Source organism: Lissotriton helveticus, chromosome 5_1, assembly GCF_964261635.1.
Source record: "Lissotriton helveticus chromosome 5_1, aLisHel1.1, whole genome shotgun sequence".
Classification (NCBI taxonomy): domain Eukaryota; kingdom Metazoa; phylum Chordata; class Amphibia; order Caudata; family Salamandridae; genus Lissotriton; species Lissotriton helveticus.
Window position 1 is genome coordinate 1,092,142,829 of NC_136065.1, and position 14,395 is coordinate 1,092,157,223.

The following is a 14,395-nucleotide window of genomic DNA, read 5'->3' on the forward strand; positions in this document are numbered from 1 at the left end:
AACTTCCACTGGTACCCTAGTAAAAGGGAAACGTGCTTCATAAGTTCAGATGAGAATGGCTGGCCGTTATCAGAATACACGACCCTAGGGAGTCCATAACGGGGGAAGAATTCACGAACCAGCTGCTTGGCAGTGGTCGCGGCTGTATAATCTGGGACTGGATATGCTTCTGTCCACCTGGACAAAGCGCATACAACTACAAGGACATACTTGAAACCTCGACATCGCTCCATCTGAATATAATCCATCTGGAGGACTTCAAAAGGGTGGTCAGGAGGCTGGAACCCACCTTGTTCCACCGGGACACTTTTACCTGGATTGAACTGGCAACATATCATACAGGTACGGACTTTCTGCTTGGCTGCAGCTCGTAAATGCTTGTTAAACCAAATGTTCTGGATACTGTCTATCATGGCTTTTTCTCCTAAGTGTGCTGGACTATGTGCGGTATTAATAATGACTTGAACCATAGAGTCGGGGAGAAACCATGTGGCTTTTTCCTTCGTCACCCATCCCTGATCTGTCTGGACCCCTCCTTGTTCGGACCATTTCTTAATTTCCTCGGGAGTAGCATGTAACTGGATATCTATGACATCTTGGGTAGGGTCCTTAACTGTCATACAAGTAGTCTGTTCTAGAGTGGATGTCGGTGTCTTGCTAACTGGAGTGTCTGGAGTCTGAGCTGTGAGTTTGGCTGTTCGATCCGCTAGATCATTTCCTTGAGAAATAATGTCAGTGACTTTCGTATGTGCTTTGCACTTCATGATAGCGATAGATGTCGGTAAATGTATTGCATCTAACAGAGCTTGAATAAGGAACCCATGCTGAATCTTGGTTCCATGAGAATTCATGAAACCTCTCTCCTGCCAGAGCACTCCAAAGTCGTGTACGACTCCGAATGCGTAGCGTGAATCTGTGTAAATATTAACTTTCAGGTTCTTGGCACGTATGCAGGCTTGGGTCAGAGCAACTAGCTCTGCTGCCTGAGCAGACAGGGTGTCAATACGGTGTGTTTCAATAACTTCAGTCTCAGTAGTCACTGCATACGCGGCTACTAGTTCTCCTGTACTTGTTCTCATACATGAACCATCCACATAAAGTGTCAGGTCGGGATCTGGTAATGGAATATCTGTCAGATCTTGTCTTGGCTTTGTCATAGTGTTAACTACTTCCACACAGTCATGTGTGGCAGGATTTGAAGTAACTGACGGTAACAGTGTAGCAGGATTTGGAACGTTGCAGCGTCTGATTTCTATGTGTGGCTGGAACAGTGTCAATTCATAACCTGTTAAACGTGCAATTGTCAAGTGCTGAGTCTGTGTTCGGTTTAAAAGAACTTCCACGGAGTGTGGAACTTGTACTGTCAGGGAGTGTCCTAACACTATGGAATCACTTTGTCTGATAGCTAGAGCTGTGGCTGCAACTGACTTGAGGCACGCAGGCAGAGCCTGGGCTACTGGATCTAGTGTGCTCGAAAAATAAGCACAGGGCTTGTATTGTCCTGCTTGATCTTGGGTGAGAACAGATAATGCTGTACCTTCACGTTCTGTGACAAAAAGTGTAAAAGGCTTACTGTAGTTCGGTGTTGCTAGAACAGGTGCTTGGCATAAAGCTTTCTTCAATTCATTAAAACTAAGTGTTAGTTCAGATGTCCAAGGGAGGACAGTCCATACGGCTGCCTCCTGTGTCGTTAACTGTATCAGTGGCTTGGCTAGAAATGCATACTGAGGAATCCATTGTCTGCAATAAGAAGTGAGGCCAATAAAAGCTCGTACCTCCTTCTGTGTCTTGGGCTGTGGAAGACTCGCTATTAACTGGATACGGTCAGGTGTCAACTGCCTACCCCTCTTGGACAGTAAGTGGCCTAAGTAGATCACTTGCTGGACACAGAATTGAAGCTTTGAAGGGGACACCTTGTGCCCCATCTCGGCTAGGAAGTACAGAACTGTAAGTGACGCTCGCTCGCAGTCACGTTCAGAACGGGCTGTGATCAGTAGATCATCGACATATTGGAGCAGGGCAGTGTCAGTTGGCATGTGAATATTGTCTAGTTGTCTCTTAAGTGCTTGACTGTAAATACTAGGACTTTCTGTGAAACCTTGAGGAGCTCGTGTAAATTTATAGCTCCTTCCATTTAAACAGAATCCGAAAAGAAACTGACTGTCTGGATGAATGGGGACACTGAAAAATGCGTTTTTGAGGTCTATGACTGTGAAAAATGTAGCCTCAGAATCAATGGCTGTCAATAGGGAAGAAATATCTGGGACAACTGGGTACTGGGGAATGATACATTTATTGAGTTCTCGAAGGTCAATCACTAATCGATATACTGGGGGTGCATTTGGATCAGTACGTTTCATGACTGGAATGATAGGAGAATTACATACATTGGAGTCAGTTTCTACAACTACTCCTTGAGCAATGAGCTCGTCAATAATTTTGGATAAGGCTGCTACAGCCTCAGGTGGCAATCTGTACTGTCTGATTCGTGGTAACACTACACCTTGCTTGAGAGTCACACGATGGGGTGTGATTTGCATAAAACCAACATCAGTTGGACCTTGTGCCCATAGATGCTGCGGAACATTAGACAATCTCGGATCAAAATCTCGTAAAACATAGTGACCCTTGAAGTCACGTAAAAACAAACGTATTCCCTCTGGGGAACAACAAATAACTGCACCTAATTCTTTCAATGTCTTAATGCCTAACAAATTTTCTGGACATGACTTCGTAAGTAATAGATCAGTAGTTCGGGACAATGGACCAACTTCTAGAGTAACTGGCTTTGATATCTCGTTTACAATTGGCTTTCCTGAAAATCCAAGGGAAACATTTCTAGAGCCTGAGAGCGGAGCCCCTGGAACCTCGTCATGACTAATAGTCGTCCTACTTGCCCCTGTATCAATCAAAAACTTTCTGTCTTTCCCTAATACTTGACTGTGAACATAGGGACCCTCTTGATCTACAGGAATCTCGATGAGAGGCAAGCCTACCTCCCTCTCTAGGCTGTTTCATGAATACGCTTGATACTCTGGATACTCGGATTGTGCATACTGGTACATCTGCTGTGTAACATGCTGTGTTGCAGCTATAGGCTGCGGTGCTGGAACTGTCTGTTGTGCATTCTGTGGCTGAGAAGTCTGTGAAACCTGTTCTTGTCTAGGCGGACGTGGTCTTTCTTTAGTCTTACCAGTGGCTATGTTGTGTTTCAGAACTGCACACTCGTTTATAAAATGACCTGGCTGTTTACAATAATTGCATGTCCCTTTAACGGGAACTGCAGTATGACTGGCTTGATTCGGACCCCTCTTCTGACTGTCTTGTGGAACAGATTGTGCAACTAATACTTTCATTTTCGTGTCTTTCATACGTTTCCTTTCATGATCTTGCTCTTCCCTGATTCTATTCTGGTGATACTGGAGCATCTGGAGGATTTGGGACGGAGTATTAGCTTGCCAGGTACTTTCGACTTTCAAAACTCGATTTTTAACTTGTGAACTTGAATTCTCGACTAGTTTAGTAACAAAAAGATGAGGGTATGACTCACTACTCGTCTTCAAACCACTGTTGATGCTAAAACATTTCTCAAATCTAGAATAAAAATCACTAGTATCTTCGTCTGGTTTCTGTTTACAGGCTGAGATTGCATCCCAGTCTTCCTTTTTCGTGGCTAATAATCTAGGCAAAACTTGTATTAACAGTTCAGGTAATTCTTCACATTTGTCTCCAAGACCGGTACCTGGTACTCGTATCTTATCTTCAGCTTCTAGAGCTGTCCAATCTATCTTTTTCTCTCCCACCTCCCAATCTTTTTCTTTGAGTTTTTCGTATATGCCTGCAGGCAACAGGACTTTTAGCATTTTAATAATATCTGGATACGTGTATTCTCCCATATGGAGCATGTCTTTTAATTCTCGGTGGAACCCTGCTGGATCTTTGTCGTGACAGGGAATTAACTTCTTCATTTCTAAGAGTTCCATCTTGGTAACTGGGGTGTAAACAAATACTCGTTGCATTTCACCACCCTCTGTCCTAACTGGGTGTACTTCTCGTAACGGATGCTGTCTATCTATATAAAACGGTTTACTTCCTGGAGGTGAGACGTGAACAAAGTGCGGGTTTAGGAACGTTCGGTATTTGTGGCGCTGTTCTAGAATGATACTAATTAAGTCGGTACCTAGACCTTTCCATCTATACTGGAGTAACTCGTTCAGAACATCATGTAACGGACCTGGATCGGAATGTTGACCCTCATACAGTGTAATGAGGTGCTGGATCATATACATACCCACCAGTCGCTGCTCGGCTGGGGGCAGTTTCAGAAACATTTGTGCCACTATTTCGTCTGGAAAAGTGGTAGAATCAGTAGTCCATCGAACTGCTGATCGGGCTAGTTCTTGTTCATGCATGGTACTTAACTCACTATAACCGATTCGTGATTTCAGAATGTGATCGGTAGCTTGAAATACTTGTTCTAGAGAACCTTGTTCTGGTGCTGGGAAATGAAAGACTTTCTTGTGTTCTAGGCGTGACTGTCGGTCTGGAAATCTAGATTTACCTACATACGCTATTCTGGCGGTATTCTCGTCTTCCACCTCCTCAGTAGAAGAGTCATTTTCTTTCTCGCTTCCTAGAGCTTCTTTGCGTTGTTCGTGTAACCTTATTATTTCTTTACGAATTTTTTTTGTACATACTCTCTATACTATTGAGTGTCTTGTGCTTACCCTCGGCTATATTATCACTCCACCTTGTCAGAATTTTCATTTCGGTCGGATCTTTAGTCGGAGAATCTTGTTCCCGTATTAAACAATTGATCAGAAACTTTAATAACATGAACTGGATCTCAGATTTTCTGTGAGACATGACTTCACCAATACTTTCTGGATCTTGTCCTGTACGAATGAAACGATACATTCTGTCTAGATCTTCTTTCATATTCGGTAGGGTGACCAAATACTCGGACACCTGTCTTATACGTACGGAATATAGGACCATACTATCCTCGCCTGGGACTGGATCATAACAGCATTCAGTAAGAACTCGCCTGATTTCTGCAATGGACTGATATTTAGGCGTACGCTGTAACACACGTTCATGTAACTCGACTGCTCCTAGACGTCTATTTGGCGGCGGTGTACCAGGAGGACCTCCTCCCGCGGCCCCTAAACTGGAATCGTCGATTGATACTCTTCGTGCTGGCAGAGTGGCTGATGTAGCGGGAAATTTGTACTACGGGCTAGACCGGGGGTACCGTAACAGGTACTGTAACAGGTGCCCCGGTGGCTGGAGGACCATGAATTACATTATTTACAGGAGCTGGTGGAACAGGATTTGCATATTCTGGGACTGTGTCGTCCAAATAGGACGAGAGAAAAATATCAGCTGCGGTCGGTTTGTGACGTAGCTTGGTCGGAACTAAGGGTGGCGGAAAATTACTGGATGCCTCCGGGGTTGCTTTTGGCAAGCCCTCGGCAAGAAGAGGGTACATACCCTTAATAAGGGCATTCCTCTGTCTGTCTGACTGTTCGGTTTTAACTCGTTCACCTATTTCGATTAATTCCCTTTCTTGGGCTCTTTCTGAGGATTCTCTACTTAATTCTGACTTTCTGATTTCTTTTTCGGTTCTTTTATGAGATTCTTTGCGCCATAACTCGATGGCATCTTTCTGTGACTGTCTGGCTTTCTTTTTCCATAATGCTTCTTCTACTCGCATGATGCACTCGGCATCCCATGTACCCGATACGGGCCATCTATATTTTTCTTCTAACTGTTTGGTGTACTCCACCCACAAATCTAGATACAATATGGCACTTATGCCATGCTTTTGATACATAAAATGACCTGGACTGTCCCTAGGCGGGACAGGAACTGCTTCTTCTAACAGACCTTTTCTAGTTCTTAACTGACGTAATTTTGAGAACAGAGGCATGACTGAACTGTAGTCTAGACACAATACAATGCACAATGAACACGATAATTACTGAAGATACACCACTTTCATACCACGACATTGAAATACATGAATGACATTTAAAATAACAGTTCTGACAAAATACTACCTGGAATACTGAAAACAGAATACATGAATTTCTCGAACAGAACGGACTAGAACAGAAACTAGATGCACTGCTAAAACAGTACGAAACTTACCGGTCTCATAAAGAGACGCGTCAGGACCCGCATCCACCTAAGTGGACACTTCGTGTTGGATCTGTGTACCCAAACCCACGGACCAGAGACAATGCAATTGACCCTGTCTAGATACTACCCCAGCAACGGTACTCACCGGGCAGCAAGAACGGAAGGCCTCGGACTGGACTGGACTGCTACGACGACGGACGGTCGAACTTCGGACTTCTGTTACGGGTGGGCCTCCGGATACCTCGGACCTTGGACTCTCGGCTTGGGCTCTGGTCGGGACTCGCCGCGTTCCTCCACCGCCTCGTCTGGATGCTGGACCGCAACCTCCGTCTCCTCCGTGGGCCTGAGGGATACTTGAAGCAGAAATATCTGCACGTGCACGGTATGGTTCCGTCACGGCTGCAGAGGATCAGGGGGCTTGCGTGGCTTCTCCGGCGCGTGGGGAAAGGGCAAGTCCCTATTCGGGCGCCATTATGTGGTAAATAAATAAATAATACCTCTATTTTTGACTGGATATACAATAACAGATAGCTCAATAAATAAGAGTCAAGATTCGAGGTAACTGGAGTTTGCAGGTTTAATATAGCATAAAGGACAGGAACAGGACAACCTGCACGGGAATAGGATGGCAGCGCTGCACGGGGCAGGGACAAAGGAATGGCAACTTTTAATAACAGTGCACAAGTATATATACTTAAACAAAATACATGGTATTCAATACAATAGGCGTAGCAGTGGGCAGGGCCTGTAGCAGTCGTGAAAGATAAGGCAGAAAGTAGGTGTAACAAGAGGCGTATACATAGACATGTGATGTAAACGTAACGGAATATGTCATAAATGGGGCGGAAACATGGAGGGGGCTACCTAAGGAGCCGGGACCTCTAACCTAGTGGTGCGCGCAAGCTGGCAATGACGTGTTACTAGGGAGAAGCTGGGGGCTATGACTTCTGAGCTAGAAGGAGAGACGAAAGTCTGGAGAGTCAGAGCGACATGTACCTAAACACTATCTAGTATCTGATGTTTAGAGAACATGTTGATAGAATCCAAAAGTTATCAGGGCAAAGGCTAACAGACACTAAGACTGGTGCATGCATTATTCTACATGTAGTGTGTGTTGAGGAATATTAAATGACCATAAATACAGTATTTCTCTTACATGGAGACGTAAAGGCTAGACGATGACTGAAACTATTGATGCGATTCAGTAGCTTAGGAATGCAGAGAAGGAGAACTGGACAGATAACTAGAATCATAACATACTCTTGGCAGACTGGCAGGCAGAGCCAGGCCGAGCCGGGCACTGTGAGGCAGGAAGTAAGTGAAGGGTCAGGGATACAGGTGGGGGCTGTATCGCTCCTCGGAGAGGGTTCAGGAGACAGGAGCTGAATCTGAGTCCGGGCCCTTTTGAGGCCTAGAAACGGGGATTTTCAATGAAATAACGTGCACACTGAGAAACGTGGCAACGTAGATTTACATAGACCTAACACTCGTAGCTTTCACGAGAACTGGAAACTGGCATACTAGAGATGGACACAACTGTAATTGCGTCTTTAATCGATCATGGGGAATACATATGCATATTAATCATGCACATACAACATAACATGGGGAACACGTAGGGACACAGAACATGGCAAAATTTACTTTTCCACAGTCACATGCTGCTTGTTGTAAGCGTTTGGTGGAGAGAAAAAAACTGTTGCGGGAAAGCGTGTCCTTCCTGCAACAGCTGGTAGGAGAGAGTCCTTTAAGAAAATAGTGCTCAGTCTGTAATTAAAACATCCAGAGTAACAACACAAGTAAAAGGGCACGTCCTCATGGGAGGTGAAAACGGAAGACGGGGAGTTACTATGGAGGGACTTATAAGCCTAGTAACAAATAAAAAGCCAACATTTACAAAGTACAGTCACAGCAGCTTCAAGTCTATACCTGAATACAGCATGTCTCGAAGAGAGAGCACAAGTGTTACCTAGGCGAGACCTAAAAAGGATCAGTTTTCAGTGGAAAATTGTGATGTGCCTACATTGCGTTTTTAGGCCGTTTCCTGTTGCAGGCACTAGGCCTACCTGCACAAGTGAGGTAGCATTTTTATTGGGAGACTTGGGGGAATGCTGGGGTGAAGGAAGTTTGTGACTCCCACAGATTCCCGAACTTTCCATCACAAAAATGTGAGGAACATTTGTTTTGTAGACAGACTTTGAGGTTTGCAAGGGATTCTGGGTTAAAAAACATGTTGAGTGCCTCTAAAATAACCCCATCCTGGATTCCCCTGGGTGTCTAGTTTTCGAAAATGTACAGGTTTGCTAGGCTTCCCTAGGTGCCAGCTGAGCTGGGTCCCAAAATACACAGCTAGGCACATTAAAATAAGGGTCAGTTTTCAGTGGAAAAATTTGGTGTCACTGTTGCATTTTGGGCCGTTTTCTATCGTGGGCGCTAGGCCTAACCATACAAGTGAGGTACCATTTTTATCAGTAGACTTTGAGGAACTCAGAATAGTTGAACAAGCGTTCTTGCTTATTGTTTTTCTCTAAATTTGTGTCTTCCAATAGAAGACCGTGTGTAAAAAAAAAAAATAATAATAATAATTTGTTTGGAAAATGCCCTCTTATCCACATGCTAGTATGAGTATCCACAAATTCAGAGCTGTGCAAATAACCACTGCTGCTAAACTCTATAACTGTTCCCATTTCAGAAATTCATAGGTTTGTTTCCTTGATACCTATTTTTCACTCTTTATATGTTACCAAATAAATTGCTGTATACCCAGCCAAAACACAAAGAAAAACCATTGCAAGGTGCAGCTCAGTTATTGGCTCTGGGTACCTCAGGTTCTTGGTGAACCTACAAGCCCTATATATCCCCGCAACCAGAAGAGTTCAGCTGATGTAACGGTATATTGCTTTCGAAAGTCTGTAATAGTTTGAAGTTACAGGTAAAAATGTAGACCCAAATGGCTGGTTTTTTTCCCCAATTTCTTTTCATTTCAACCGTTACTTTCTATAGGAGAACCTTGAAGGATCTACACACACGACCCCTTGCTAAATTCAGCATAGAGGGGAGAGATAGAGCAGGAAAGAGTTTAAGACCTGTTTTACAGAAGAATGTTTTCTATCATTTTCTAGCTGGTGATAAAATCTTAATGCATTGCTTGTGTTTATCTCTTTCTTCCTCTCTTTTTCTGTTTCTGCAGGGTCTGACTGCTGTTGACTTCACCGATGACTCCAGCCTAATGGCCGGAGGCTTTGCTGACTCCACCGTTCGTGTATGGTCTGTGACACCAAAGAAGCTACGCAGTGTAAAAAATGCACAAGGTAAAGTTAGGTGACTCTAACAAAGCAGTTTATTGTAGTATCTATAGAAGTGGTGATTATTAGAAGTACTTGAACTCCAATTATGTCCACTAGAAATGTATGGAAAGTAACTTCGAGCTTTCCATTGTTTTTTAACCATGATTTTAACATATTGAGGCTCTAAAGAGCACTGATATTTGAGTAACTATAGCTTGAGGGCGTGTGATGTGAAGTGGTGCTTTAGCACATACAATGTAGGTGTACTACAAATGTATATTTAGACTAATGCTTAAAAATGCAGCATTTTTCAGGTGAATAAAGGGTCACTTGACCTTTTTTTACTAATACTATAAAGTCAGAATTGTATTTAGTGTTCTCCAGAGAAGCATGTGGAGGTTTAGCATGTGTCTCCAGTCTTTACTTGATGTGTGCACTCTAATTCTGGACAATTGTTGTTTTACAGATCTCAGTCTTATAGACAAAGAATCGGACGATGTGTTGGAAAGAATAATGGATGAGAGGACAGCAAGTGAGTTGAAGGTTTTACACGGCCACAGTGGTCCTGTTTATGGCACCAGCTTCAGTCCTGATAGGTAATTTTTAACTGGTAAATACAAACTTTATGCATAAAAATGAAATGCTTTTGACATCTGTGAAACTGATATCGGAAATCTCTAGGATGGTGGCTATTTAAAAAAAAAAAAAAAGCTTGCCCACAGTTAATTACTCAATGTGTGTTTGAAGCTAGCACTCACTCATACAAACTGCCTAGTTTTATCTGCTGCTTTCAAAACCTCTGCAGATTGGGTGTTAATTTTTTCGGAATCTGCTTTTAAACAAGCTTTGGAAACTGCATTATTAAATGTGGTTCAAGCCATTTGCATGATATGAGATAATGGAGTTTGTGCGGTTTCAAAATACTTCAAGCTGTCTTAAAATAATCTCTGAAGAACTTCAGATCTTTTCAGTTAAACTGGAAGTTTTTGAATCCAGTTCCTTAGTTACAGTTTCTGAGGTATTTCTACAATGTAGGCGGAGGAACATCAAGGTGAGTGAGTTAACTAGCATTCCTGAATAAATATGGATTCAGTTTAATGTTTTGTGCCTTCATGTTGCATTTAAATATTCAAACAGTCTTTGCTTGGCACCTTCAAAGAAAAGGGCCACCATTTAAATAAGCTTGCTTAAACTGTTAGCAAGCAGAGGCTGGCAGTGACCGTGTATCATCAAGGCATGTAGAAGCATGGGACGCAGTCGACTATATCAAAAGAGCAAAACAAATTCAAGCACCTAGAGACAACAGATTAAAGTCGCAGGTTTCTAGGATACAAAACTAGCAACGTTGTACAACTTCTTTCTTTCTTGCTCCCCTCAACAAGACCGACAGGAATTTAAAAACCACGAAAAGCTAAATAGTAAAAGTATTTTGATAGACGTAATACGAAGCTTGATGTATAGCCTGTGTATGTGCGCTTCATGTGGAAGTACCACTTAAAAAATAGGTGTTTTGCGTGATGAGGGCCAACTAACAACCTGCATTGGCATACACATAACTTTAAAGTAATACAAGCCATCATATAATTAACATGCTGATGTCTGGTTCATCAGGCAGGTTAATATTGTAGTTGAATACCAATAAAGAGGCATTTCCTCACCTGTGCCACCAATCACATAGCTTGCTGACTAAGAAACTGCCTGCCACAAAGGGATCTGGTCACATGGAACAATAATCTTGAACATTACAATGAGGAAATGTGGCTCACCTCCAACCAGCATCATCCCAATTATTTAATTCCTAAAGTTTGCAGACACTATAATTTATAATTTCAGCACCTCCCTCCCCCCCGCCCTCTTCCCTTGCTCTGCTACAGTGTAAGAAAGTGCCCTCTGTTTGCATGGTTGCCCCCACTTTTTGCTAAATTGCTGATGTACTTTGACTGAGTGTGCCCTGGGCTCCGCCAAACAGGTACCCAGGGCCTATGTTCTTTCCCTAAACTGCATTAAAAACAAAACCCAATTGGCACTCGGGTACCAAGGGCACTGTGGCTAGGGAAGGCTTCCAAGGACTGCAGCACTTATTGTGCCACCCTTAGGGGCCCTGTACCTTTATATTTATATATATATATATATATATATATATATATATATATATATATACACACACACACTTTGCAGGCTGCGTGTTTTGGTGCAGAACAAAGTGAAGAGTCGACATGGCACACATCCCTGTGTAAACTTAACACAGAGGAACCACAAGATAGGAACCCTTCCGGCTGCACAGCCAATTTCTGGACTATAATGAGTCCAATAAATCAAGTATTCAATTCTTCTTTTTACCTTTTGCTCCTGGTTTATTTAATTTGCTTTGACCACTTCTTCCGTTTTCTAATCAATTTATTATACTCATTCTTCTGTCGTACTTCAAAAGATGACACACACATGAGAGCAGTGTACGTTTTCCACATGTCAGCAACTTTATTGGCAACACCCAATGCATTTCGGGAATATTTATTTATTTATTCCCTTCGTCAGGGGTATCTATAAAGCAAAACATAATAACCATCACTGTCCATGTACATAATTGTTCTGCTCACCTCTATACAAAATTACATGAAATTACATGAAAGACCAAAAATCCAACATTGCCCGTTACTTTATATTAATCATATCTTAACATGGCATTTTTAAGCTGTTGGGATTTTTAACTAAACACATGTCACGGTGAGTGGAGTAAATATTGTTGGCGCAAGGGGGGTTATAGATTAAAGGGCAACAGCTTAGAAAAGAGGTCATGGAAAGAGGAATTTGAGGATGGCTGGTTGAACCGTAGTCTTGTGGGGATAGAATAGAGTGGGCATTCATTAAGAAGTAGGGACGCCATGTTAAGATATGATTAATATGAAGTAACGGGCAATGTTGGATTTTTGGTTGATTTGTATGTTAATGTTAATGTGTCAACCGATTGTAATGAAGGTCTTTCATGTAATTTTGTATAGAGGTGAGCAGAACAATTATGTACATGGACAGTGATGGTTATTATGTTTTGCTTTATAGATACCCCTGACGAAGGGAATAAATATTCCCGAAATGCATTGGGTGTTGCCAATAAAGTTGATGACATGTGGAAAACGTACACTCCTCTCATGTGTGTGTCATCTTTTGAAGTACGACAGAAGAATGAGTAAAATAAATTGATTAGAAAACGGAAGAAGTGGTCAAAGCAAATGAAATAAACCAGGAGCAAAAAGTAAAAAGAAGAATTGAATACTTGATTTATTGGACTCATTATAGTCCAGAAATTGGCTGTGCAGCCGGAAGGGTTCCTATCTTGTGGTTCCTCTGTGTTAAGTTTTCATTGTAAGCGCAATGGGACAGGGCGCGGACCGTGCTTGCACGCCTCAACAAGTTTAAACTGTTTAAAATTACGAACATCATGATAATTTCAGAATACATTAGGTGTGCATCACACAACCTCTTGCTGTTTTACACATCCCTGTGTGCCATGCTTACAACCCACTGCCCTGGCATAGGTCAGCCACCCCTCTAGCAGGGTGCACTTTACCAGTGGTGAGAGTACAAGTGCATGAGCCCTGTACCCTTACAGTGTCGAAGACAAGCCATTGTAAATGCAGTAATACCATTAGGAGTATATGGTGCTGAGAATTTGTCATTACGAACTTGACCGCAGCATAATGGCTTTGCTGAAAACTGGGAAGTTTGGCATCCAACTTCTCAACACCTTAAACCCACACTGATGCCAGTGTGCGATTTAATGTAAAATACACACCGGGGATCTTAGAGATGCCCCTGGAAACTGACCTAACACTAGTGTCCAAGCTGAGTGGCTGCTCGCCAGCTGCCACCACCAGACACGTTTCTGGACCCCTGGTTCGAGAGCCTGCTGCTCTCTGGTGTCTGAAACAATGCACATCCTGGGACGAGGTGCCAAGCCTCCTCCCCTCAGGATGGGCAGGGTCCACGAAGGGGAAGCTTCAAAGGCTTGCCGCCTTTGTGAGCTACCCCTTGCCTTTGCTGCTTCCAGCCACTGGTCCCCCACAGGTTCTGACCCCCACTTTGGGCAGAAGAATCGGCGGGAAAACCAAGTGAGGAAGGGAGGTGTGCCCACCTTTGCCAACCCTACCCCTGTGGGGGAGGCGAGGTGAAGCCCAACTTAGTCCTCGCCATCTTGCAGATGGAGGGACCCAGCTAACCAAGTGCGGCATATGCCCCCTCCGACCCCAAGGAAGGGCCCCATTAGTCCTAACCTTTACCTACCTGTAATGCCCCTAAATCTAGTATTTCGGGGCAACCCTGAACCTTGCCTCCTCAAACCAGACCCGACCAAGAAGAAGGACCGAAGAGCCATGCTGAAACTAAGAGGAGGAGGATGCCCACTGACTTGGCCCCAGCCCTACCAGCCTGTCTCCACCTCGAACCTGCTCCAGCGAAATCCTGGTCTGTCCTGCAGCCAGCAACCTCAAGAACCCAGAGGACCTACCTTCCATAAAAAATGTCTCTCGTGAGCACCGGATTTGCTCACCCACAGACTCTGGCCCCGGCCAAATCCACGAGTCTGCACCCGACAGTCTTTGTTGCAACCGGAGAATCCCCATTGAAATAAACAGTGTACCCAACGCCAAAACAGCACCCTGCACCCAGCCGCCTCTGCGGGTGTACTTTGGGTGCTAACTCGGATCTCCCTTTTGCCCTGAGCCTAACACCAGGAGCTTTGCTCCCACAACCTTGTGGCCAGCTCATGAGCAGCCACCAACCAGAAGCCCCTATCCCTCTTTGGATAACATTGGCTCTCAGCACTGTGCACTTGGCCGCCCTAGTGCAGCTGAGTATGCTTTGAATGCATCCTTGACCCTGGGGGAACCCTGGCTTTAACCCCGGAATACCAACTCCCACAAACTTGCACTAACCTGCAAACTGTTAACTTAATTTTTCTCCATAGGAAT

The 14,395-nt window shown here is 43.7% G+C and overlaps 1 protein-coding gene across 1 annotated transcript in view; it reads left to right on the top strand.

The window, feature by feature from the left end:
• The window catches only part of TAF5 (TATA-box binding protein associated factor 5), a 275,231-nt gene that overhangs the window by 127,181 nt on the left and 133,655 nt on the right, over positions 1–14,395 (top strand). Inside the window, exons 6-7 of the mRNA XM_078643693.1 lie at positions 9,335–9,455; positions 9,898–10,027. Coding sequence (XP_078499819.1) covers positions 9,335–9,455; positions 9,898–10,027 — 251 coding nt within the window. The remainder of the gene's footprint in view (positions 1–9,334; positions 9,456–9,897; positions 10,028–14,395) is intronic.